This window comes from Rhinatrema bivittatum, chromosome 3 (genome assembly GCF_901001135.1).
Source record: "Rhinatrema bivittatum chromosome 3, aRhiBiv1.1, whole genome shotgun sequence".
Taxonomy (NCBI): Eukaryota; Metazoa; Chordata; class Amphibia; order Gymnophiona; family Rhinatrematidae; genus Rhinatrema; species Rhinatrema bivittatum.
In genome coordinates this window covers 446,841,887-446,869,849 of record NC_042617.1, presented here as the reverse complement: position 1 = coordinate 446,869,849, position 27,963 = coordinate 446,841,887, and the positions used below count along the sequence as shown (strand labels likewise).

Genomic DNA, 27,963 nt, shown 5'->3' with positions numbered 1-27,963 from the left:
ATCAGGCCAGCTCTGGGCTTACATTTTTTTGTCAGGTTTTACTTAAACTGAAGTTTTGTCTTGGTTTTATTTTAGGCCTTTGATGAAGCCATTGCAGAGCTTGATACTTTGAATGAAGACTCATACAAAGACAGTACGCTGATCATGCAATTGCTTAGAGACAACTTAACAGTAAGTTACTCTTTCCTCTGTTAACCTTTTGCATCTTGCTTTCTTTTTAAATGTCCCAAACAAATCTGATCACAAGCCCTTCCAGTGTAAAAAAGGGGGAAAAAAACCCATGGTGGTGGATTTGAAATAGCATTTCCAATGTTTTATTGGACTAAAGAGTGATCCAGGAAACTACTGTGACTGAGCTTCAAAACAGTTAAAACTGTTATAAAGAGAGCAGTCATAGTTTAATGCAGCTATGGTTCTCAACCCAGTCCTCGGAGCACACTTATGCATATCATGAAAAGCTGTCTGGTTGAGGTGGATTTGCATGCACTGCCTCCATTGTATGCAAATCCATCTCATGCTTATTCATTTTGGATATCCTAAAAACCTAACTAGCTAAGTATAGGAACTGGGCTATGAGACAAAGCCAGCATTGATTTAGCCAAGGGAAGTCTTACGTCACCAATCTGCTTTGTATTTTGAAGACATGGATAATGAGCCAGTTGATATAGTGTCTGGCTTGTCTGAAACCATTCAGTAAAATACTTCATGAGACTCTTGAAAACTAGTCATGGGTTAGGAGGCAATGTATTGTGACTTGAGAACTGGTTAAAAGAGAAAACAGTAGGGCTAAATGGGCAGTTTTCTCAATGGAGAAAAATGAACAGTAAAGTACTCCGGGTATCTGTACTGGAAACACTTGCTTTAACACTTACAAATGATCTAGAAATGGAAGCAAGTGAGGTGGTCAAATGTGCTGACAACTTATTCAAAGTTCTTAAATCACAAGGGGTTTCTAAGAAATTGCAAGAGTACCTTGCGAGATGGAGACTGGGCATCCAAATGACAGAAAATTTTAATATGGACAAGTAAAGCGATGCATTTAGGGAAGAACAAAATTATAGCTACAAAATGCAAGGTTCCATATTGGGAGTCACCACCTAGGAAAAGGATCTAGGCATCCTTATGGATATGTTGAAATCCCCTGCTCATGGTGCGGTGGTGGCCAAGAAAGCAAATAGAATGCTAAGAATTAGGAAATAGAGAATAAAACAGAATATAATCATGCCTCTGTATTGCTCCATGGTGTGACTGTACTTTTGAGTATTGTGTGCAATTCTGGTCACTGCATCAAAGCATTAGAAAAGGTACAGAAGTGTCAAAGGGGATATAATTCTGTGAGGAAAGGCTAAAGAGGTTAGGGCTGATATTGGGGGAGAATAGGTCTATAAAATGAGTAGAGTGAAACAGGTAAACATCTTATTCTTTCAAAGTACAGACTAGAGGACATGCAATGAATTTATTGGTGGACTTGGGGAAATCCACTACTTATCCCTGGGTATAAGCAGCATGGTGGTCATCTGACCTTTTAGTATCCTGCCAGGTACTTATCACCTGGATTGGCCACTGTTAGAAACAGGATACTGGGCTTGATGGACCTTTTCTGGGCTGACTCACTGTGGCAGATCTTATGTTATGTAATTAATGTTTTTGGTTTGCCTTTATTTGTAGGGAGTTGCAGCAGGGGAGGAAAGAGTGGTTTGCAGTCTGTCTTAAGGCCCAGTTTTTGAAACTATTGTGCTTCTTTTTAGTTGCATGTTCAATTCTGCATTAATCTGAAATGTCACTTTGAAGGACAGTGCTTCTCTTGATGCTGCCTAAAGCTAGTTTTAATGATTGTTTACTATTGGTATTGGTGGTTTAGCATAGTGTGGCACAGGGTATGGTTTGGGCTTTTTCCAGGAATAGGCCAGTGGACACCAATGAGTGATATGGTGAGCCTGGGGAAAGAAACCAAATACTGTTTTGGGGACCTCTGCTAGATGAGTTCGTGAGCCTTCAGCAGTTCTGGTTTTGAAATGTCCACATAGAGGTGCAAAATCCCAGATACCTGAAAAGTAGAATGAAAAAACAAACACAAAAAAAAGGACATTAATCATAAATAGAGAAACAAGCACATCAGATGTCATAGAAAAATATCTAAATACCAAACAATACAAAAGATCTGAATAAGACAAATTTCAAATCAAAATAAAGCAGATAGACAATCTGCAAGTCATTTGCTTTAACTTATTTCAAAAAACACTCCATAACACATCTAGTTACTGAGTTGCTTACTTTCTGAAAAGTGAGTAGTATATTCACAAAGTGGCAGCTGTTTCCAGAACATACTGAACATTATCCAATACAATATATTGTATATTATACAGGAACTTCCGGTATAGAAAATCCAAAAATAAATAAATAATCCTTCTAAATGTGTGAAGTTTCTAAAGAGAGCTCCCATTTTAGAGATCAGAAAAAGGGTGAAATTTTTTCAGATTTGAGTTCACCTTGAAATATCAAGAAGTAACCTGACTTTTGTTTCATAGAGATTTGAGTTAGCTTGTTCTACAATAGGTTTGAGGGAAAAGCTGCTTCAACTGGCGCATAAATCCTGTTTTGGCTGACTAGTTTGACCGCACATTCCAAAACCTGAGTTGATGAAAGGTGACCAGTCTGGGTTATGGGAAGCAGGCTTTCCCTGGGGATCTGACACACCATCATATTCCTAGGTCCAAACCAGCTTGAACTTCAATAAAGCTAATTGTATAGATATTTTTAGTGTACAGAATATAACAACTTCCAGCTTCCTAATGGGGAATAAGTTATCCTTGGCCATGGTACTGTAATTCTAAACATCAAAGTTGCAATTATTTTAGTCCCAAACCTTCAAGTTGCTACATTGAAAACTAAAATTTTAAATGAAATATGGTAGAATCTCTAGAGTAACTTGGGCAGGTGATGAAACTGCATTCAGATACACATTACAAATAATTCCTGGGGGAATTCCATGTTACTACAGAACACATAATTCCCCCCCCCCCCCCCCCCCCCCCCCCCGCACAGAATTGCCAAATTCTGGGCAGAAAATGGCAGAGGAGACGCCGGCATGCCGTGAACGGAGCATGCGCTGTTTGTGGCAAAGATGAAGGCCCCTGTGGGATGTGCTCCGCTCACTGCAAAGATGAATGCCCAAGTGAATGACTGTGTGTGGGGGGAAGGGGTGTGAGCAGGGAGTGCCAGAGAAGGGAGCCTATGAGGAGATTGTGAAGGGATTGTATGTGAGAGCCTGTAAAGGGGCGTGTTTAAGTAGCTTATGAGAGGGAGCTTGTGTGTATGCAAGAGAGGGAGCCTGTATGAAGGGGATGTGTGTGCACTAGAGAAGAGGAAGTGTGTGAGAGGGAGGGACAGAGGGAGCCTGTGTGAGGGGGCACTACTGAGAACAGTGTCAGTCTGGGAGTGGTGATAGTAGAAGGGGTTGAGCCTAGAAGTGGTGGAGAGAGCTGGCAGGTGGAAGAATTGGGGCCTGAGAGGTCAGAGTAGAAGGGACACTTTTTTATAGCAAATTTCTAGGGAAATTCTGCTCAAAATACAGAAAAAAATTACTTAAACATTGAAAAATTTTGCATTTAAGTAATTACAATTTACATGACAATTTTAAATGTTTTGACCAATATAAAGTTTGCAGATTTAAGAAGTTTTTTTTGTGCAGAATTCCCCCAGGAGTAAAATATTCAGCTGCTTTGCCAGATATTTCAAGCTGGGGGTGGGGGGGGATGCAAATTCCAGACCTCAGGGACTCCCATTGAGGCTGTTATGACTCAGTTGAAACAGTCACTGAGCAGTGGGCCAGTTTGTCAGGAAAAACAGCTGACCATGATGAGACCAGCGATAGCATGGTATTCAGAGCACATCTCATCTTCCAGAAGTAGGTACCCCTGTTGGTCTGGACAGTTCAGCTGGCTGTGGGAGATTTCACAACAGTGGCTTTTGGACAGATAGGTTGCAGCTTACCTATCTAGGGTCATTATGCCCAAGCATACACAACTGAATCAGCTGTCAGAGGTATCAGCTTTGGACATCCATGCTCATATTGCCCCCATAATGCAAAAGTGTTAATATCCCCTGGCTTCTAAATGTCTGCAAAATGTTTCTCATTTTCCTGTTCACAGTGATCTGAGAGTCTAATCTTGTCTGAAAATTAAACCTGTTTATTTCCAGGAAGTGGATTTAGGAGCCAGTGGTTTATATAGAAAAGGAATGCATTCTCAAATTGCAGAGAGATTCCTGGTTGAAGCAGCTTTTAATGCCTTTTTCATTGGGTATTCTAATAGAACTTTCTTTGTGTACTCCTTGCAGCATTTATAACTTGTAAAGTTTTTAACACTTCTGTCTTGTGTATCTGCTAAACATATCTTAGTTTGGATTCCAATAATTATGAATGTTCTTGCCTTTCTAGTTATGGACATCAGACAGTGCAGCAGATGAATGTGACCCTCAAGAACCAGGCGAAAACTAAACTGCACATAGGGTGTCTTCTCCCTTCCATATCAAGAAACCTTTTTTACGTCTCCATTCCTTATTGCACCACTTGGATTTCCTATAGCCAAGAAAACCCATCCATGTGTCCAGAAATCAACAGTTTAGTCTTTTCACACTGCAGCTTTGGGGGAACTTCATTCCTTGATTTTTGTCCTGCCCTTCCTGGTGTGCAGTAACTGTAGAAAAGTATTAATAGCTTCACATCATATAAACATAAGTATCTTCCAAACACTTATGTAGAGGACTAAAGTGTATCTGGTATTTAAAAAAAATTGGAAACAGTTTCTGCAAGTGACTGTTTTTTGTATTAAGTAAAATATGAAATGTAGTTAGTTGCTGCAGTTACTTATGCATTGCTTTTTTTTCCCCATGGTCCCTCTTTATTCTACAGTGTTTACTTCAGTAATCTACTTTCATATGCTACTGTACCCTCTATGGTTTTGAATCTGAAATGATAGGGCCAAATACAATCTTGGCACTTTTGAACTGATTGAATTGTCTGTCCTATACTGCAGGGGTCACTGTCAGGCTGTGAGAATATGAATTTTGTCTTCATCTGCTGCTTAAGTTCACAATCTCCCTTCTCAATAAAAGTTTCGCTTACACTCCTGCCTCCTGTAGTTCTGGTATTCAATTCTGCTGTGTGTTAAGCATGTTTGTACTTACATACAGGCAGTTCTGTTTGGCAGACTAAAGAATGAGAACAAATTTTAAGTCCAGATATTTAGTACTTTTCTGTGCAGGTTTTTGTGCATAGGTGAGGGTGCCAGGTTTGTCCATTTGTTTAGTTGGACCGTTTTGCTAATCATTGATTGTAGTCCCAAGAAGGCCTTGTGAAAATGTTATGCCCATGTAATGGCAAAGTAACAAAATAAAATTACATTTTATAAACAATTTATTGTTGCTTTTTAAAAATTGCATGCTATTTTTGTTTAGTGGGATAGATTATTAAAATCTTTTGTAGGGAAGCATTTAAAAAAAAATTATCAAGACTAAATTCTGTCAATTCTTTAATGTGCTAAGATGTTTTTGTAGGCAGTAAATTTAACTTTGTCATGCATCTAATCTGGGAGTTTTGATTTAAAAACAGTTGGCTGGTGGCATGTGCTGAGGGTCCGAACTGAAGGTTGCTTCAGACTCTTGACACTTTGGATGACTTTAGAATGCCACAGTACTTGTACATTTGACTACCCTTTGAAAACCTGGATTGTCCAGGCTTGTATGTTACCCAGGCACATGTCCACCTACCACAGCAAGAGACTATTGGTTTCTTTAGGCTTCACTATAAGCAGGTACATTTTGACTAGCATATACACTATCAACTTGACTTTACCAGACAGTCAAGTAATTCTCATTCCTTGTGAAATTTATGAAATTTTGTCTGTAAAACATGATACTTTAATGCATTTTTCTGTACAGCTTCTAGGCTTTCTTTTCTTCTAAAATAAAGGCAAGAGTATACTTGACAGATTTGAGGCTAAATGAGCTGAACTAGACAGGAAACTTGCAAATTAGGAATATCCCAAATGGTCATTAGTAAAAGTTAACTATTGTATATGACATTAAGATGAGAGAAGCTTTAATCTGTGGGATGGGATAAAACAGCATCTGAGCAGCAGTGCTAGGAGACTTACAAGGTTTATTAAACAGATGCAGACACTTTCGGTGCTGGTTGTATTTTAACATGTCAGTATGGCTGTCTCATTCTAGTATTTAAATTTTTTGTATTGAATGAGTTGTTGCTGGTCATGTAATGACTTGCTGCTGTACAAATACTCTTTATAAATAAAACTTTTTCCTGCTTATCCTCCCCTTTGTAAGGCTTCTCACCTTTTAGTCCTCTTCTTGGTTTCAGCATTTTCTGTGATATTGCTGTAGGGTGTTAGTCAGTACAGTGCTGCTATCATATGCTTAATCTTGACACCCCACTTTAAATCCTTTTACTGGTCCAAAATACTTCACAACCCCCTTAAGAAATGACCATATAACCTGAGCACACACTTGTATAATGCTGAATATGTGGACAGTGTTACATGCATATAGATGAAGTTGACTTAAATTTAAACACCTTAAAACTAAATAGCACTATGACACTCAGACTCACATAAAGCAGGTATGAAAAACATTTACAAACTTAGCAGCTAGGGCCAGTGGTTCTTGGCCTCTGATTAGCGACCTCCTAGTAGTCTTGTAGCAAGTTTGTATAGAAGACCCGTAAAGGGAATCAGCCTGCAAGGGCTCAAGGTTCACATAAGTTTGAGATCAGCTGCTGTAGTTAAGTTAATATTTGGGGGGAGTGGGTGTTGTAACACCAAACATACCAACCATTGGAAACACCCTACATATTTTCCTTGTGTATTTGCTTTTATTCTAATCTATTGGGAGAACATTGTGCCAGCCCCCAGGGGAAATTCTTGCTGGTCTACATAAGCTGGCAGCAGGTCCTTGTCATCTGGCACTATTTTTTGGGAATATCTTGAGGACTGGCTGCACATGCATAGCAATTGCTTCCTTGCACTTATGCAGCATGCCTCAGTTTGTCATTAGACCTGTACAAATTTTCAACTTTTTTTGCTGCTATTAGCTGTTCAATTTGCCCTTCCCTTTTTCCCCTCCAGAATTTTCAGCTTGGTGTACCTGGTTTTTTTTCTTACCACTGAGGTTTTTGGCAGTTAGGTGATCTGCAAAAGCTATAGATAAAGATTATGGATTGCTTTTATCCCATTTCAGTCAACTGAGATTATCTTGATTTTGCATCCATGTCTGAAAATGACAGAAAATACATTTTAATATGTGCAGACTGGGCAAAAATTCCATAACTAACCATCACAAGACTTGCGTCGTGCAGTGATCAGGTTGTGCTAAATGGAGTTAATTCTGAAGAAAGGTGAGCAGTGACATACCATGGATCAGTCTGATTTTTTGCAATATTTCTCAAAGATATGTATAGGTCTTAAGTAGAAGAAAAGCTTGCTTGCCTTTTTACAGATACCCTAAGATCTGCAGTGGTGGATGTGACTGAGGCCACTGGCATGAAGTGATCTAGGGGCTTGAGTTATAGTCAGCTACTTGAAAGTGGTTTTCCATACTAAATGCAGTAATCTGCATTTTGTGTGCAGAAATTGAGGGAACATTAGAGGTGGGGGGAGGGAAAGACGAGTGGTGAGTTATTCATGCCCCCCAGAAAAGATGTGATCTCAGGCTGTTATCAGCTCACAAAGGACAAGCAGGATGGTGGTCATCACATGGGTGATGTCTTGGTTCTTCTTTAATAGGTAGCTCTAAGTGAATGAGACTTCCTTTTTTTTTTTTTTTTTTTTTTTTTTATTATGAGTCCCCTTATAGCAGGGATGGCAAAACTCCAGTCGTCGAGGGCTGCAAGCGGACCAGGTTTTCAGGATATTCACAATTAATATGCATGAGAAAGATTGGATGCAAATCTTTCTCAAGTGTGCTCATTGTGAATATCCAGAAAACATGGCCTGTTTGTAGCCCTTGTGGACTAGTTTGCCATCCCTGCCTTATAGGTTACTCTTTCTATGTAGAACCCCCATGTCACAAGTTTAACACATCAGATGCATTTTTGTGATTAAATTTTTGAGATCAGACAACTCTCAGATATTCTTAAAGAATATAATTTTATTTTACATGAGAAGTAGTATTGAGTCATATCGTTGATCCAGAAAATAGATAACTTCATATATGGTAAGATCATTTTCATTTAACCCTTTGGTTTTAGGCTTCCCTTAAGAGAATAGAGCAGCCTCGAGCCCTTACATTTCACTACTTGACAACCTGAATGATAATGCATGGACTGCCTTTCAGAGACATGTACTCATGTTCAATTAAGAATTTAACTACTATATCTCACTAAAATTATGTAAATAGTGCAATAACTGATATCTTTTTCAGTATCTGTAGATAATATGGTTATATATTCAGTGTTCTGTACTAAAGACTGCTTCATCAATGAATGGTCCATGGAGCCCTCTCACAACTTTAACCAACTGAAAACTGACTTATATTCAATCACATGCACTAATAAAATAAACTTAAGGTTCAGTGTAGTTGAAAGAAATACACCTGTAGTTGAAAATATTTAACCTAGACTTTAAGACATTTCCAGTGTGTATTCCTGTAATTGTGTGCCAGTAGTCTGAATGTAATAGAACTAGGATATTTGTCTAGCCAGGCTTACTGCCATGCATTAATCTCAACACAGCCTATGAGCTTATTTCAGGACAGCACCATTATCAAAATGTTTTTCCTTTTGTAACTTTTAACTACATGCATAACAGGTACGAAATACTATTGATTTAGAAAATGAACCCCCCACAATCATCTGAAGGAGCCTGGTTGAACTTTCAAACATGCTCTATTGAGCATGTATAGCTGTAGTTATCACCCTGCCCCCTAGGCAGAGTCTTCTTCTCCCCCCTCCCCCCCCCCCCCCCCCCAACAGCCTTGTCCTCAGAGAAAGCAGAATTGTTTACCTGTAATGTGTTCTCAGAGGATGGCATGTTAGTCTTCATGAAACCCACCCACCTTCCCTAGGATAAGTTTTCTCCATGTATGATCTATATTATGGATGTGGGCCTCTGCCTAGGGGGTCAGGATAAATAGCTGCACAGAACATGTTCTGAAAGCTCTAGAATCTGAGATCAAGTTCGGGACTGGGTTGCATCTGTCACCCAGCTGTAAAGACTAACATCCTGCTGCCTCTGAACACGTGTTACCTTGAAACAGAGTTGCTTACTTGTAACACGTGCACAAAGTGCTGCCTAAAGCTGAAGGGATAGAGGGCGGTAGAAGTGATATACTCTTCTACAGATCAGGAAGACCTCACTTGTTCTCCAGGGCTGGAGCATGTGCTATTGGAAGGAAAAGTGTACATGATCTAGTGCAATGCTATCAGAGTGGTATGTGGTAGGAAGCCCCATGAGATGAGACTAAATGTCTCACCTAGAGGAGAGGTGAAATAGAGTGAAGTTTGCATTTTTTTTTCAGGTATCTAAATGTCTTTCAGTGAAAGTTGTAGAACAAGAACTTGTTGCCCCCCCTTCCAACTAGGGGTGCCACTCTTAGAGTGCCAACTTGACTGTGAGGAGTTCACGGTCACCAACGGTATAACACTGTTCCGTAGGAGAAAACATATGTGAGTGGAAAGAGCAGGGGACCAGTTTACCCTTAGGGTATAAGTATCTGAGGAGGCCTTATTTAGAATACTTTGTAAAGTTCTGGAGACTGCACCTTCAAAAGGATATAATTGCTAGTATTTCTCATCTCTTTTATGAGAGCATGCCATAGATTTGATGTAAAGTAAAAAAAAGTCCTCTCGTGTACTTTATTTCTGTATCGACAAGCAGGGATGGGGTGATTTCATCTGATGGTGCCAAAGAGATCCTTCTCTCCTATCTCATAGAACATTTGCTCTACTGAGCATAGATAGGTGTTCCCTCAAAAGCCCCTCAATCCTTTTTTTTTTTTTTTTTTGTCAGAGCTTCTGCATTGACATGTTTCACTCTTAATAATTTGTTTAGTACTTTATAGCTTCTTTTTGTCTTTAACTCAAGCTGCCTCAGCAGCCCCACAACACCACTTTCCAGTTCCAACAAAAAAAAAAAATACAGGTGAAAAGAATGTCCAGCTCCAAAAAGGCCACTTCCAATGGCTTCAGTGATTTCTACAAATGTCTGGGGCTAGACCATGACACAGCTAACTGCTGTAACTATAGCCTAGAAGATGGAAGAACTTGGTAGACTGGTGAAAAGCCAGAGTCATTAATCTCAGAGTGGGGCATTCTGGAGCGCTCTCCATGCAGAGTTGAGCAGGATCTCCTTGAACAAAGCTGCCCCTTCTATGATACCAGTTCTGGGATCCACCCCTTCTGCTGGGTTTGAGCAAGGTGCAAAAGTGTCATGAACAAGGATCTATGACCCCTTCGCCTACCTTGCAAGGCTCATCAATGCATAAGAACAAAGCACCATGGGTTGGAGCTGGTGCTGCTGAAGTTGATCAGGTTCAGTCCCTCAATGCATCTATTCACATATCTAAACTTGATTCAGCTATTCATTCTGTTGAATCACTCAGCCTCAGAACTGTCAATGCTCTGTACTCTTATGCAGTTGGAGCACTGAGGCAGGAATGATCATTGAAGGACCCTGAGGATGATTCATTGTATTTGCCTCCCTCCATTTTGATATCCTTATTTCCATCCCATCTCCTTAAGCATGCTCTTCATTTGAAGATGCCAGATCTGATGTGTTCCATGGTGCCTCTGGTTCCATGCATCTGCTTGTTCAGTTTACCCATTAGAAGCTTCTCAAGAGGATGTCTCTTTCCCCAACTCCTAGTAAGAGGTTGCAGCAGCCTATAGAATAGATGACTGAAATGATTACATTTTTTTGCCTCACTGACAGCAGATGACAAGGAGGGCACCTTTCAACCTCTCCTGTCCGAGTGATGGATATATTTTCTCCAGGGGAAGACTCTTGCCTCCACACCTTGGAGCACTACAACAGAGCTCCCATCAGAAGTTCCAGGAGCGGAATCTAGCTCCCAACCATTCTCTGCAAAGGAATCTAACCAGTCTGATGATGGAACATGAGACACCACTGGCTGGAGCATGCCCTGGGAATATTCCCCTCAGATGACTGAGGACCCTGCCCCAATCATTTTCATCAACATTGGGATCATGGATTAGAGTCCATTCACCTCTTGGTTCAGGGAAAGAGTCTACAGGGCTTCTGTCAGACCCTCTACTGATCCGTGAGAACATTCTTCACCAACAGAAGATCTCTTGGATAAACTAGGTACAGCAATGGGAGTCAGTCCATAAGGGCAAGGACCCCTTCTCCAAAGTCTTTGGACTTCTTCAGATTTTGAAAACTGTCCGAGCCTGCAGCAATCCCAATTCATTTGATCCTACAAGATTTACAAATGAGAATATGGTAGAATCGGCATCCTGACCTCCAATAACCAAGAAACTAGATATGAAATATAGACTTCAACATACCCCATAATTTGGTGTAGTTCAACTACTTCTTTAGTCAATGGTTATGCATTAAATTGGGCTAATTAGACAAGAATCTTCAACACCCCACTGAGTAAGGACTCTAGACTGTTGGATACTTTGGGGAAAAAGTTCTTCCAGAGATTGATGCGCAATGCCTGCATCACAACCCACCAATTCTATATGATGAAATACTTACACGATTGTATTGACAAGCTGAAACCCCTCTTAGTTACTGAATGGAGAACAGGACTCTCAGCGGGCTCTTCTGGATGCGGAAGAGTGTGAATAATGTCATCTCCACTCTGTGTATGAATTATTTCATACCACAGTGAGATCTGCTGCTGTTACCATTGGAGCATGCTGGATGGCTTGGTTGAGAGCCAGCAGTTTGCATGAGGATGTTCATGGCAAATTAGCCAATGTACCCTTTTAGGGGAACAACATCTTTGGAGATGATGTCAGGAAAACAGTCACCCAAATTAAGGCACAGCATGTTGCTTACAGTTACTCTCGATAGGATCTGAACACCTGTCTTCTAGGTGTACTTACTTCATTTTTAAACCCTTCTTTTTCCAAAGACACCCCTTCTACCAGTTTCAGCAGTATTGTGCACCACCTGCACTTTATTTATTTATAAAATTCTTATATACCAGCATCTTCTGGCTCATGGATGTCAGCTCGTGAGACATCAGCCAATGAAATAGCAACAGATCAAGCCTAAATCAGGGCCAAATTTTGATGTGACTCAACCCTTAGGCCTAGACCCCTCTAGCTGGGAAGAAGATTTACTTTTTTCCTGGAAGAGTGGCAGAATATCACTAAGGACTGTTGGATCCTCAAAATTATGGAGTCCAGTTACCATTTGCACTTCTCCCATTCCTGTACTTTTTTTTTTATTTGACTTTCAATCCAGCTTCATTTTAAGATGGAATCGCTTCTTAGCCAATAAGGGATAGAATTGGTCCCCCCACCCACCCCCTAAGGAACTTGTCAAGGAATTTATGAAGACTGAACAACAGCCTGTTACAGGAGAAGTTTGAAATAAACTCTCTCCACACCATCCTGCTCTTCATTCAAGATTGGATGTTCGCTCTGGATCTGAAAGACATGTATGCTCACATATCCAGAAGCAAACTCCTCTCAAATAATCACTCACAACAAAAGTGATAACTCTAGAGAGGGAAATAGTATTTTTAACTATTTACCATAAAAACATTAACCCAGACTAAAGACAATATCATCAACATGTGCTCAAAGTAAGGTTTAATCCGCTGTCTCTCGCCCTCAATGGGCCGCAGGCAGTAGTCAGCCTATGAGCAAAGAAATTTTTAATCATTTATTGTCTCCCGTCTAATATAACATTTTTGTACTTTTTTATCTTTTTCAACTTTTTTTAAATATCAACTGTTCAAGTTTAATCAAATTTAAATATGAAGCATCTATGAGAAAAATCTCAAACCGGCTTATTACCCAAAAATTTTTGAAAAACGCCTTTGTTGATAAACGCCTTTGTTGAGAATCGGAGAAATGTGACTTTGGCGTTCTGGTACTCTAATAACTTTTGACCGGCAACAAAGAGAGCCGATACAACTATTCCCCTTGAAAAAGACTCTTTTTGAGTCGAAACATGGCCCATGTCGGGTTGAATATTTGAATGACCTTCTATTGGCTAAGTATTTTTTCAAAAATTTTTGGGTAATAAGCCGGTTTGAGATTTTTCTCATAGATGCTTCATATGTAAATTTGATTAAACTTGAACAGTTGATATTTAAAAAAAGTTGAAAAAGATAAAAAAGTACAAAAATGTTATATTAGACAGGAGACAATAAATGATTAAAAATTTCTTTGCTCATAGGCTGACTACTGCCTGCGGCCCATTGAGGGCGAGAGACAGCGGATTAAACCTTACTTTGAGCACATGTTGATGATATTGTCTCTAGTCTGGGTTAATGTGTTTATGGTAAATAGTTAAAAATACTATTTCCCTCTCTAGAGTTATCACTTTTCTTGTGAGTGCTCACATATCCATACATCACTCCCATTGTCAATACCTCCATTTCATTATAGATTCCTCTCTCAACCTATACAAGGATCTCCCTTTTGAGCTTTCAGTGGTCCCCAGGGTCTTCATGACAGTGGCACACCTTTGTTGACAGGGAATTTGTATCTTTCCATATCTGGGCAACTGGTTAGTGATTGGCATCCTTGCAGAAGATGATCCAGCTTCTTAAGTTACTAGGTTAATTTTCAACTTAACCAAGCCAAACCTTGCTCCTACCCAAAGAATCATATTCAGGGCATGGATAGACTCCATGGAGGAGAGAGTATTCCTTCTACCAGAATGAGCATTCTGCATTTGAGCTTTGTTCCAGATCCTATAACAGTGGTCTTAAGTCCCAACTTGAGAAGTTCTGGTTATCCTGGGACACACGGTGGCAGCAGTGCATGTGGTTCCCATGACCCACCTCAGTGGGGGCTCTGTGCTCAGTGGGATTAGTTGCTTCAGCCTTTATTGTTCCTGGTGAGGGTCATTGCAAATATGAAGGGATCTCTCCAGTTGGAGCTAGGCCCAAACATCATTTATGATGTTTGGGCCTAGCTCATCATCATTTATGATGCTAGGCCCAAACATCATTTATGACCCAAAAGCCCTTTTCTCCCTGGTCTCATCCCTCACTAAACCGCCCCCAATCGTCATTCCGGATGAAAAAGCCGCAAACAAAGCCGAGGAACTTGCTATCTTCTTCAAAGAAAAAATATCCAACCTCCTGAACCCTCTTTGGGATCATAAAAATCCTTCCCCACAACACCTTCTCTCAGCATCAAATCCATCTCATGCCTCAAACCTGGTAGCCTTCGAACCAGCATCCTCGCTAGAGATTGAAAACATACTAAAGAAACTTAAACCTGCTTCACACCCTCTTGACTCAATTCCTGCGAATCTTCTCATAGCAAGTGCCACAGTTATTGCTAAACCAATAGCTCAAATCATCAATGCTTCACTTAGGGCCTAGTGCCAACCCCACTCAAACTCGCCATCCTGAAACCTCTTCTAAAAAAGCCAAATCTCTCTCCGGAAAACCTAGCTAACTTTTGGCCAATAGCAAATCTCCCTTTCATAGCAAAAATCCTTGAAAGAATTGTAAATCATCAACTCTGCGAATTCTTAGAAGAAAACAACATTCTCGCCACAATGCAATTTGGCTTCCGCAAATCCAGAAGCACTGAATCCCTCTTAATTTCTCTAACCAACAACATTCTCCTCAACCTAGAGAAAAAACAACCGTGCCTTCTTATACTCATCGATCTTTCAGCGGCATTTGACACTGTAAACCATGAGATACTCCTAAACCGACTAGCAGAGATTGGAATCAAAAACACCGCTTTCAACTGGTTTAAATCCTTCCTACAAGATAGGTCTTATAAAGTTAAGATCAACTACAATGAGTCCCAACCTATCAGTTCAACTCTAGGCGTCCCTCAAGGATCCTCCTTATCTCCGACTTTATTCAACATTTACTTGCTCCCTCTCTGTAACCTACTATCTAAGCTGAATCTAACACACTACCTATATGCAGACAATGTACAAATTCTCATTCCTATAACCAAGTCACTGCAAGAAACCCTTCATTTTTTGAATTCATGCTTCATTTCCATATCCAATCTCCTTGCGGATCTCTGCCTAATTCTCAGTGCCAACAAAACTGAATTCCTCCTCATCACCCAAGACGGCAACTACCAGCTCTCTAACTCTCATCCAGTGGCAACACCCGCTCTATCTCCCCTGGTCAGAAACCTAGGAGTTATCATGGACAACCAACTGAATTTTCAAAAGCTTTATTAGCAACACCGTGAAAGAATGCTTCTTCAAGCTCCAAGTCTTAAAAAGACTTAGACCCTTACTCCACCCCCATGATTTCAGATCAGTTTTGCAAGTAATCATATTCTCAAAAATTGATTACTGCAACTCTCTTTTACTTGGTCTCCCAGCTATCTCCCTAAAATCTCTACAAATGCTACAAAATGCCACTGCCAGGATTCTAACTAAAGCAAAAAAAAAAGGGACCACATTACCCCAATTTTAAAGAATCTCCATTGGCTTCCTATAAAATATAGAATCCTCTACAAATCACTCGCAACCATCCACAAATCTATCTACAAAACCTCACACCTAGATCTCAGGATCCCATTGCAGCTGCATTCATCCTCCCGTCCATTGAGATCTGCACAACAAGGCTCTCTAAAAGCACTTCCATTCAAAATATCCTCAAACAAAAGAGCCTTCTCCACAGCGGGCCCTAACCAATGGAACTCTCTCCCTGCAGACCTTAGGCTCGAACAGTGCCCAATTAACTTCAAAAAAAGTCTCAAGACCTGGCTGTTCAACCAAGCATACGCTTGAGTTGGACTTTACTATCACTCTCCTACCGTGGTCATCACATCATGTGTCCCACTGCTTAATTAATCCAGAATCAAATGCAATTTCCCTTGCCAACGATTATCCACCTGTTACATGACTTTCACTTGATTGATAATATTCGCTAATATGTTAGATTCATTAATTTAAAATGTTGTTTCTCATAATGTGTTATGTAACTTAATCATTTCCCAGTTCTTCATCTCCCTGTTCTCTGTAAGACACATATCTTATGTCATCCCAAAGTTATATGTAAACCGAAGTGATTAGTAACATTGTTACCAGAACCTAGGTATATAAAAATGTTAAATAAATAAATAAATAAATCATAGAAATGGGAGCTTCGCTATGGCTTCTATTTTATCAATTAAGCATATTTAAAACAAATTGGAGAAAATTCTTTTTCACTGAAAACATAATTAAACTCTGGAATTCATTGCCAGAGGATGTGGCTAAGGCAGTTAGTGTAGCTAGGTTTAAAAAAGACTTGGAGAAGTACATAAACTGCTATTAATAAATAGGGAATATGCACTGCTTGTTGCCAGTATTAGTAGCATGGGATCTATTTAATGTTTGGGTATTTGCCAGGTACTTTGACTTGGATTGGCCACTGTTGAAGAAAGGATACTGGGCTTGATGAACCCTTAGTCTGACCCAATATAGCATATTTTATGTTCTTACGGTGCTGCAATAGATGTGTCCACACAGACTCCTTCCAAACCCAAGGAGTCTGATCATCAACAGAATATTTCTTTCAGATCAACCTCCTAGAGCTATAAACAATTAGAGTTGCACTAAAAGTTTTTTCACATTTCCTTTAAGGAATGTGGATTCTGATCCAAACTGATAATCAAGTAGCAATGTTCTATATGAACAAACAAGGGGGCAGAGGGTTGTGGACTCTACCAGGAATCCCTAAGAATTTGGGAGTGGGCTTGCAGCCATATTACAAGCAATGTACTTTCCCCATACATGGTCTCTGGATAAAGCAAGCAGTAGCAAACAGGTTGCTTTTATCTCTGGGGATCACCAATCAAGTGTTTCATTTGCATCAGAGGACAAAGGAATGTAGAAATATTCTGCTCTATTCTTCAAAGCAAGTTCAGATCTAATGCAGATGTGTTGCGTGTGTTACCCGCGGCAAGCCCACATCTGGGCCCACTTACCCCCGACTTCCAGCTCCTGCTCCCGGTTCGACCTCCCTCGTGGCAGTAGGCAGCTTACCTGCGCACCTGAGCTTCCTTTGCTGTCCCCAGCTTCTCCATGGACTCCCCGGTTCCCCAGAGGACTTCCCCACATGGTCCATGCTGCCCCCTAGGCGCGTGCACGCCTTTCTGGATTTTAAAGGGGCCGTGGCGGGAGTCCACCCCGTGGCCCCAGATGGTGACATCACTGGGTCCCAGTATATAAGGCCGGGCCCAGCCAGTGGTTCCTTGCCTTGGCAACAGGTCTCCATGCTTGTGATGTGCCCGTTGCTTGTACCTGATCCTGTCTATGTTACTGGTTCCTGATCCTTTACCCGGTCCTTGCCTTCTATGTTTGGATTGACTTCTGGCTTGACCCCTGCTTTGCCTGACCACATTCGGTTTGACTTCTGGCTTGACCCATGCTACACCTGACCACTCGGCCTGACTTCTGGTTTTGACCCTTGCGCCTAGAGGAAGGGCCTGACCGGCTGGAAGGCTAGCGGCATCCTGCATGCCGGGGGAGGCCCGATGCCGGAGAGAGAGAGGACCGAGTAGCTGTGACGTGTCGGGGAGGACCCGGAAGCCAGCTGGTGAGTGTAACAGTACCCCCTCCTCTAGGGCCCCTCCCCAGGGGTTTCGGTTTCCTGGGATGGGAGTGATGAAATTGTTTAAGCAGATTCTTATCTAGTATGTTGGCCGCCGGTTCCCAAGAATTCTCTTCCGGACCAAAGCCCTCCCAAGATAGTAGGTATTCCCACCTTCAACCTCTTTGTCTTATGTCCAGGATGTTGTGGACCTGGTAAATGGACTCTTCTTCAGCTGATAAAGGTTGAGGTTTGGGAGGAGTTCGTGATGGCCAAGATAGCACTAGAGGTTTCAACAAAGAAGCATGAAAGGAATTGTGGATCCTCAGGGAAGGAGGTAGCCGTAGCTGGTAGGTGACGGGTCCCAGTTGACGAAGCACGGAGAAGGGGCCGATATAGTGAGGTGCCAGGTGGGAGGACGGGAGTTTCAAGTGGATATATTTGGTGCTGAGCCAGACCCTCTCACCAGTTCTGAAATGTGGAGCCAGTCTTTGATGGGCATCAGTGGTTTTCTTGACTCTGTCCTTCTGTAGAAGAAGCGTGTTTGTTCCCAAAAATGGTGCAATTCCCGCGGTGTTAACTGGATGGCGGGAGAGGGAACTGTTAATGGTAATGGCAGTGGAGGGAGGGGCTGCTGGCCATAGACCAGCAGGAAAGGCGAGGATTTGGTGGTGGAAATCATTTCTCCCTCAGCCTCCAAGCAGCACTGGCATAAGTTTGAGAGGAGGCCAGGCTGAGATGCCTGAATATGACAAGCAGCACAGAGGGTAATATGCTTAGCTTTCTTAGCTATAGGCACCATCAATCTGTCAGAATGCTTAACAAGCGACTGAAAAATATGCGTCCAATTGAATTTGCACTGTAAAAATTAGGTGTCCAAAATTCAGGCATCCAAAACTTAAAGGCGTACAACCCTGTGCCTTAATGAGCGCCCAAAAACTGAGTGCCCTCAATGCTGCTCAGATTATGCATATGGGAAAGCGAGTGCCTAAATTAGACGCCACTACCAAATGGATGCCCAAGTAGGTGTCAAACTAAGTGTCCAAAACCTGGACACATAACTGGATGCACAGCCGGATACTCTCGCACAAACTGATGGTCCTGAAGAGGGCAGCCTAACGCACAGGAAAATGCGTAAAAACACTGCAGCGGCTTATCACAAGGTACACCGAGAAAAGCCTAACAGCAGGGCCTAGACCAAAAAAGCTGCTCAACCTGCCAGGCTACCCACATCCCTTAAACTCTCTTGGAGGCAGGATCAAGTGTTGGAATGGCATGCCGAGCACAGAGACCAGAGGAAGAAGGAATCCCTACAAAAAACCCTTCTTCTCTGCTCTTTGTTTTTTTATTTTTTAAGATTTACCTGAGCTCAGCCCATCCCAACTGAATGCAGTTGGTCTCCGGCTGCAGGAGGAGATGTCATATACCGTCACTGCTGCACTCGGCTTCCTGCACCCGCTGCCTTGCAGCTGTTTCAACAGCTAAGTCCATGCTGGCTGAAAAACCAGCTACAAGACCAAGGCATTCATCTGAGGGATCACAGAAATCACCTCATGAATTCTCAACTGGGGGAGGGAAGAGCAAGTTTGCTTACTGTAAACTGTGTTTTCCCATAGTTAGCAGATGAATTAGCCATGCTGTCTGGGAGTCCCCAGCTGATGTATTGAGCACAAGTCCCTGATCATATCCCAATGATGAGTTGAGGTGGTGCGCTCAAGACAGTAGAGAAGATAGGCGGACAGTTCATTTCTGTTGACTTTGCAGCATTAAGAAGTGCCCGCTTTGAGAATTGTTTTGCCCATGTCTGCATCAACTGCGGTGTGCTTGTCCAAGCAGTAGTGAGCCGTGAATGTGTGCAGCGAGGACCAGGTGGCAATGTCTAGAATAGGCACCTCATGCAGGTGAGCTATAGAAACAGCCATAGCACGGACCTGGTGAGCCTTAGGGGAGGCAGGCAAGGTCTCTGAACGTTTCTGATAGCAGAATTGTATGCAATTTGAGATCCAAGATGAAAGTGTTCCTTTGGAAACTGGAAGACCTGGAGTGTTAGGGTTAAATGATACAAAGAGCTGGGAGGCTCTGTGCTCAGTGTATGAGTGGTGTTTGTAGTAAGCGAGTACCCGCTTGCAATCCAGCATGAGTAGTTTACGCTCTGCATCATTACTATGTGGCTTTGGGTAAAAGGTTGGAAGGGTAATGGATTGGTTGAGGTGGAAAACTGATACCACTTTAGGAAGAAAGGCAGGAAGCGTATGCAACGTAACCTTGTCGTGATAGAACTTCAGATATGGCGAGTAGTGCACCAGGGCCTGCAGCTCAGACACGTCTTGCGGAGGTGAGTGCGACCAGAAACTGCACCTTCCAGGAGAAGAACTTGGGATGGCAAGTATCCAGTGGTTCAAAGGGCAGTAGCATCAGTTACTCTAGCACCACATTCAAATCCCATGGAACTGGAGGCTTCCGGATCAGAGGGCGGAGATGTAAAACCCCCTTCATGAATCTTGAGATGAGCGGGTGACAAGAGATTGGGGCTTCGTTGTGCAGAGAGTGATAAGCTGCTATGGCACTGAGGTGAACTCTGACTGAAGCCATGGCTAGCCCCTTCCGGTAGAGCAGATGGAGGTAGTCCAATAATTGCTCAGGCAGACAAGTGAGCGGGTCCATCTCACTTTCTGAGCACCAGTAGGCATAAAGGGCCCATTTCCTTTGATAATTCATTCTTGTGGAGGGCTTCCTAGAGGAAACCAAGATATCCTGCAGCTGAGGTGAAAGGTTCAGGTGGTCGTGTACCATCCTTTCAAACTCCACGCATTGAGACTGAGAAATGAGTGGAGCAGATGAAACAGGGAGCCTCCCTCTTGGGTGAGGAGGCGTGAGCTGTTGCCCAGAGGGATCGGCCGGTCCACCGATAGTCAAACTAGATACGCATACCACGGTAGTCTGGGCCACGCTGGAGCGATGAGAATGAGGTCTGAGTTGTCTGTGATGCATTTCTGGACTGTGTGAGAGATTAGAGGTAAAGGGGGGAATGCATACAGTATTTATTTATTTTATTTATTTGTTTTTATATACCGACATTCATTGGAGTATATCACATCGGTTTACATTATAACTAGTGGAATAGTAAGACAAGGTGTCTTATTATTGATACATTGTAACATTGAAGCAGTATAACCTGATAACAATTTTAACTGGTATATGATAAAATTAAGTCTTATATAATTATTGAGGGAACGGAGATAGGGTAAGGGGGAGGAAGGGAGGGGAGGGAAACTGGGCAGGGGATAGGGGGAAAGAGGGAAATGGGGGGTTATGGGGGTGGCATGGGAGGAAAGTTTAATTAGATCTGCTATGGGAAAGGGGAGGGGCGCAGTGCAGGGGTTTGTGGTGTGTATGTTGATACACTTTTTGGAATAACCAGGTTTTAAGTTGGGTTTTTTGGGGTTTTTTTTAATGACTGGGTAGAGGGTTCCAGTCTTAGTTGGGTGGGCAGCTTGTTCCATAGGGAAGGGCTCGCTACTGAAATGGTGTGTTCTCTGGTTGTGGTGAGGTGAGCTAATTTTGTGTGAGGGATGGAAAGCAGGCTGGTGTTTTGGGACCGGAGATTTCTCTGGGAGTCATGATGGTGGAGGGTGTCCTTTAGCCATTCAAGTTTTTTGTTGTTGATGGTTTTGTGCAGGAGTGTTAGGATTTTGTATTGTGTTCTGTAGGTTACGAGGAGCCAATGGAGTTCTTTTAGTATGGGTGTGATGTGTGATGAATGATTGCTGTTTGTGAGAGATCTGGCTCGTGCATTTTGCAGAAGTTGGAAGGGTTTGATGGAGGAAGCAGGGAGTCCGAGGAGGAGGGAGTTACAGTAGTCCAGCTTGGAAAATATGAGGGACTGGAGTACTGTTTGATAGTCATGAGTGAAGAGTAGTGGTTTGAGCTTTTTGAGGACTTGAAGTTTGTAATAGCCCTCTTTGATTGTTGCGTTGATGTGTTTTTTTAAGGTTGAGTTCAGAGTCCAGTGTGATACCAAGGTCTTTTACTTCGGTGGTGAGTTGATGGTTTGTTTGGGTGGTCGAGAGGTCTTGGATGATCTTTGTGGTGGGTTTGTGTGAGATGTGTAGTATTTCTGTTTTTTTGTGGTTGAGTGTGAGAGATATCTGAGTGAGGAGGTTTTTTATTTGGATGGAGAGGGATTTCCATAAGGATAGGGTGTTTGGCATGTTTTCTTTGATGGAGAGTAGTATCTGGATGTCATCTGTATAGATGTAGTAGGGGAGGTCCAGGCTGGAGAGGAGTTTGCAGAGGGGGAGCATATATATATTGAAAAGGGTGGAGGAGAGTGAGGATTCTTGTGGTACGCCGTGGGGGAGTGGGAATTGTTTTGATTCATTGTTGTTGAGGTGTACTTTGTAGGATCTGTTAAATAGGTAGGAGCCAAACCATTTAATGGTGTTTTTGCCTAGCCCAATCTCCTTTAGTCGGGTTAGTAGTATATCGTGATTATTTATTTATTTATTTATTTATTTAAACATTTTAAAGGACTCCGACTTTTGCTTTCTCCGCCTCCTCAGGTATCTGGTTCTTGCTGGCCCAGGGGATTCTCCTAAGTCCCAGTGGTTCGGGCTCTCGCGGGCTCCTCCTGGGGGAGCTGCGGGCTTCCAAGGGTGAAGACACTTCTAGCCTCCTGGGCCCTGCCATCCTCATCGACCATCTCCTCGGCCGCTTCCTGGATCCTTGGTTGCATATGGTCTCACCTAAGTCCAAGAGGTCCGGGTCCCTACGGGCTCCTCCTGGGGGGACCTCAGACTTCCAGTGGTGAAGTCTTCTCCGGAGTGTCTCTTCAGTGCCACCTCCCAGCTGTGACGCTCACTGTGGGTCCCCACAGTGCAACATCTGCAGTCCCAGCCGTTATGGTCCAAGGGTTCACGACCGTAACACTGGAGGCATCTGGTAAGCGATGTTGGGGCAAGAGCTCGGGGTTCCAGGAGGAAGGCTCTGTCCTGAGTGATGTCGATATGAGCTCCAATGAATTGTAAGACCTGAATGGGTTGCAGATTCGATTTTTCAAAGTTGACCAGCAGCTCTAGGTTGTCCAGGCAGTGTATGGTTATGAGCAGATTGGTCTGCAGGAGGGACGGGTTGGGAGTCACCAGTAGCCAATCATCCAGATAGGGGAATATTTGGATCCCCCGTCCTAGGAGGTGAGTCACCACTACTGCTAGGTATTTGGTAAAAACTCTGGGGGCTGAGGAGAGGCCAAATGGAAGCATCTTGTACTGAAAATGGTAGCCAGTGGCTGAAAAGCATAGGAACCACCAGGAAGCAGGATGCATCAGTATGTGCGAATAGGCATCTGTTACGATCCTGTTCTCGCGGTCCCCATCCCGGGAGCAGGCCTTCCCTCACTGCCCGAGCCACCGCCGACTGTCTCCGCGGCAGGCTGCTGCACTTCTGACTTCTTTCTTCGTGGCCTGTGCTACTGCCGTGTCACTGTTCCTTTGCGGCGTGGAGCCGCCGCCAACTTTCCTTTTCACAGCCTTGTGCTGCTGCCAGAGCTCCGCTTCCGCAGTGGGGAGTTCCCCGCTGGGTTTCCACTAAGCAGCCGGGTACCTGCCACCAGTGCTGCTACCTTGGTCTTTGTGGCCTGGTCCGCCCTGGGACGCCGTCTTTGTGGCTCCGAGCCACCCCTGCTGACTCCAACCTCTGGCAGGGGAAGACGTCTCAAGGATGCCTTCAGGTAGCAGGAAGCTGCCACTGCTTCCTATGCAGCCTGTGTGCCGCCACCAGGACCTCTGCATGTTTCCTGCTTCTGCACAGAGGCTGCCGCTGTACATGGTCCTGCTCTCTGGGCCCTCCTCTAGGCGCCGGCGTGTACCTCTTCTTTGTATTAAAGGGCCAGCAGCGGGAAAAGCCCGGAGCCCCACCGGAAGTCTTCATCTATTAACTTCCTGCTTCAGCCCTATAAAGTTCCTCGATGCCTTTGTCCCAGAATCCTGTGTTCCTCTTTGGGTCAAGGTCCTCTTTGGTATTCACTTGTCTAGATGGCTCTTTGTTCCGTGCTCCTAGTCTCCTCATCCTTCGTTGGAGCTCCTTCGTTGCCAGTTCCATGTCCTGATGTTCCATGGTTCCATTCCTGAGTCCTGGTGTTCCAGATGTTCCGTGTTCCTGATGTCTTGGTCCTGATGCCTTCGTCTTTGCCTCTGCAACCTGTTCCCAGTTTCCTGCATCCACCTTTCCTGGCGTGCCACCGTCGTGGTCTGTGACTGTGTATGTCGCTTCGTGGTACAAAGCCTTCTTCTCCTCTGCAGTGCAAGTCTTCGGAAGACCCTTGTTTTTAATGTTCCGCGTTCCAAGTCTTGAATCTTGTCCTGTCTTTGGAATTCCTTGCCTGCTTCCATCCATGCCAAAGACTCTGCCATAACCTGCTCCGCTCCAGCGTGGTCCGCGACCAGCCACAGGCGGTTGTGTAGGGCGCGCCCCAGTGCAGGCCTCTACTGAATCTTCGACATGTTCCAGTCTCAAGTTCACTACTTTGCCTGGATTCTGCTTTGCGCTCAGTGTGGTCCGCAACCAGCCATGGGCGGCTGTGTAGGGCGCACTACGTTGCAGTTCTCACCCAGTACTTTCTCCTGAGTCCTGAAACCTTGCCTGAGATCTTCTGAGTAACCTGAATCCTTGTCCGGGTCCTTCCAAGTTCCAAGTCTTCATCTTGTTCCTGCCCTCAGCCTCCGTCTGGCCTCACACACGCATCGTTCCCAAGCGGTGGGTCCAAAAGGGCTTTCGAGTGACCGGAAGGCTACTCCTGAGACCAGCATTGTATTGCTGGGTCTACTTGGTGCTGTAGGTCCAGCGGAGGGCTGATCCTGCTTGGTGCCTGTTTCAAGTTCCTTGCTTTAGTTCCAGTCCTGCTTTGTTCCTGCTCCACCTGTGCTTGCATGCGCTCACCTCCCACAGTGTGGCTCGGGGCTCCTCTCTGAGTCATGCCGTGGTTCAGGAGCTCACGCTCTCCCATGAGCTAGTGGCCACGCCCATATCAGGACCTGTAGGTTGCAGTTGCAACAGCATCTTTGAGGTCCAGTGAATGCATGCAATTGCTGGGTCGAAGGAAGGACAGGATGGACTTGAATGACGTCATTTTGAATTTTTCCCTCTTCAAGTATATCTGTTGAGAGAGCAAAGGTCTAGGATGGGACGTAACCCTCCCGATTTTTTGGGTATGAGGAAGTATTGGGATTAGAAGCCCTGGTGGAACTGCGCCGCAGGCAGTTCGCAAATGCACTGTTGCTGAAGCAAGCTGTTGATCATCAGTTGCAGTTGACCGCTATGCGCCGATAGGTGTTTCTGGTGCACCAGGTGTGGGGTGGAGGGGATGGAGTGAAAATTGAGGGAGTAGCCCTGCTGTATGATATGCAGAACCCAGAGGTCTTATGTGATGTCCTTCCATGCCTGAAGAAAGTGGGAGAGCCTGCCCCCCACTGGGAGCGGTAGTGATGGGTTCATTTGCCCTAAAAACCGTGGAAGGTTTAGGGGGATTGGAATCCTGGGGTGAACGAGGCTGCCGAGGGTGCGTTGTCGTTGCCGAGCCCCCTGTTTTTGGGAAGACTGAGGTTGAGTCAGTGTATATTGAGGAGGCTGGTAGGACGGGTATGGCTGGTAAGGCCATCACTGGTAATAAGGTCTTTTATATGAGGTGAAGAACCGCCTCGAGGAAGCTGAATCTGCAGGAGAGGTCAGGGACATTACATCCACCTTCTGCTCCTTGTGCTGGGCTACCATTTCTCCGAATTTGTCCCCAAAGAGATTATCGGGGAGACAGGGAAGATCGGCAAGCTTCTCATGAACATCCTCGCTGATGGCGCTGGCTCGGAGCTATGCTAGACGTCAGGCCGCGATGGCATTTGCCATGGATTTAGCCAAAGTCTCAAACCCCTCATAGACTGTTCGCAGGAGATGCCTCAATCCCTCCTCCAAGTCATGAAACTGCTCAGGAGGTCGGTGGTCTGGGGACACTTCCTGAAGCAGGGGCTTTAACAATTTCAGGTCCGTTTTGTGAGAAGTTGATGGTCCCGCAAAGGGAGATTCCCAGGCTCTGGTTATGACCGCATCTAGGACCTCATGAGAGGGCAAGGCCATGGGCTCCACAGGTGATTCAAATATTTTGACGATGCCCAGGACTTCCGCTCTCAGGTCAGGAACTCTTCTAGTCTCGACGTTGAGACGTTGCCCCACTTTCTCCACAAACGTAGAATATGACAAGTCTTCTGGTGGAGAGATCAGCTCCAGTTGTTCTTCCACCGGATCAGAGGGGAAACCTGTAGAGAATCCTGGTGATGTGGAAGGCTGGGGGGAAAGATCCCCAGGAGGAGGAGTTGGTAGAGGTTGTCCAGGAGAAAGAACTGGACTGAGGCTGTCCTGTAGCGATGCGGGGGGGGGGGGGGGGGGGGGGGGGGGCTTCCAGCGGTGTCTCTGTTGGACGTTTCCCCTGCTGCTCCATGGTGGTAAGGAACTGAGAAAGGATAAGGGAAATCTGGGACATTGCCTGCGAGGCTAAGATGTCTTGAGGGCTTGGTACAGGCTGTCTGTGTCGATTGCTGGGTGGCGGCCTTGGATCCCTGGGAGGGCCGCTAGCGGGTACCGCAGCCAGTAGGATGTCCATGTCCGGACCTCTGGGTGAAGGAGGGATCGTAGGAGGCTGCTTGTGCCTCTTCTGTAAAGGTTCTTGAAGGCCTGAACTCATTTTGTGTTGTGAGGCAGTGGACAGGCTAGAGTAGACCCTGGATGAGGCCAAGGAACTATGAGAGGCGGCTGGTGAAGAAGGTCCCACGTCTGAATCCACTACTAGGAGTGGGGAAGGTTCTCTGGGTCTTTTGTGCCCTGAAGAGTGTTTCTTGGGGGTCTTTGTGACAGGTTGTGTTGATAGCGTCGGCGCCGACTTGCTTCGATGTCTTGTGCTTATGCTTCAATCCTGAAGCATGTGGTTGGCTCCCTGCGTCGGACGTGTCAGTGATGCGTCAGGGCCCTGATACTACTCGGCACAGATGGTGTCTTCGGTGCTGTCGACACGTTTCCTGCATCGCGTGTCGGCGCCATTAGTGCTTGCTTCGGCGCCGGCCTGGACGAACTGGGAGGCCCTACCGAAAAGGCTCTGCAATGCGTCAACTCTTTGGAGGCCCAAGGGGCCATGGGGAGGACCGAGTTCAGAAGGGCCAATCGAGCCCGATGCCGCTTCACGAAGTTTTGCGATTCTGGTGGCCCTCTGTCGCTGGGCTCAGAGGGACATACGTCTGCAGTCCCTGCAGGCCGCCTGGTCGTGATCCAGTCCGAGGCATATGAAACATTTGGTATGCCCGTCGGTCACTGACATGATTTTGCCACATTGGCAAAATTTGAAGCCTGGTGGCCGCATGTCCTCGAAGAAGGTAGAAAATGGAGGAAGCAAAGAAAAACTAACACTTTTCCTTTTCTTCTTCTTCTTCACTTTTTTTTTTTTACTTCAGAGAAGCGTTCGGCTGAGGAGAAGAGCTCCGCGTGCAGTAAGGCGCGTGGAAAAAAACAGACTGAGGAGGATGGGGGAAGCGGGGGAGGATCCAAGCAGGCACACTACACTGAAAGACTCAGTATTCTAAAAGAGCTCTGCCACCTAGCCGCCCAGAGGACGTCCCAGACAGCATGGCTAATTCATGCTGCTTATCTACGGGAAAACATTTGGTATCACTGCTGGAGAGCGGGGCGAATTAAATTTCCTTATCTTTCTCCTTCTAAAAACCTGAAGCAATCCCCAGTAGGGAAATGCATGTCCACCCACTAATGGAGATGGAGAATACTGGTGGGCTGATGTCACTGCAGGGGTATATATACTATGATGTCAGCTTTGCTCCATCTCCATCTGCTGATAGAGGTGCATAACCCACTGGTTCTGGATTCATCTGTTTGGACGCTAAGAAATGGGCAATTGAGGACTGTCAGGATTGCGATTTGGAGGTTTAAACTATATACAAAAATGTAGACTCCTTGTTTTGTTTTCTGTTTTATTCTTATACAATGGCTAAACTCAATAAAGAAATGTCTTAATAGAAATAAAAAGGAAGGGCAGCAGACAGGGGTAGCCCTTGGAGTGGTGATGCAGCCAGCGCAACCCATGTCTTTGTACCACCCTTGGTGCGAACCTTGAGGTCGTTCCCTCATGCTGACGTCACACCATCCGGGTATATTACTTTCATGCATTTGCTAGCTCCCCGAGTTAGCAAG

The 27,963-nt window shown here is 44.4% G+C and overlaps 1 protein-coding gene across 1 annotated transcript in view; it reads left to right on the top strand.

The window, feature by feature from the left end:
• YWHAQ (tyrosine 3-monooxygenase/tryptophan 5-monooxygenase activation protein theta) overlaps positions 1-6,328 on the top strand; it is a 64,131-nt gene extending 57,803 nt beyond the window's left edge. The window contains exons 5-6 of the mRNA XM_029595848.1: positions 76-171; positions 4,439-6,328. Of these exons, the coding sequence (XP_029451708.1) occupies positions 76-171; positions 4,439-4,498 (156 nt within the window). The 3' untranslated portion in view covers positions 4,499-6,328. The remainder of the gene's footprint in view (positions 1-75; positions 172-4,438) is intronic.
• The last annotated feature ends 21,635 nt before the right edge of the window (positions 6,329-27,963 follow it).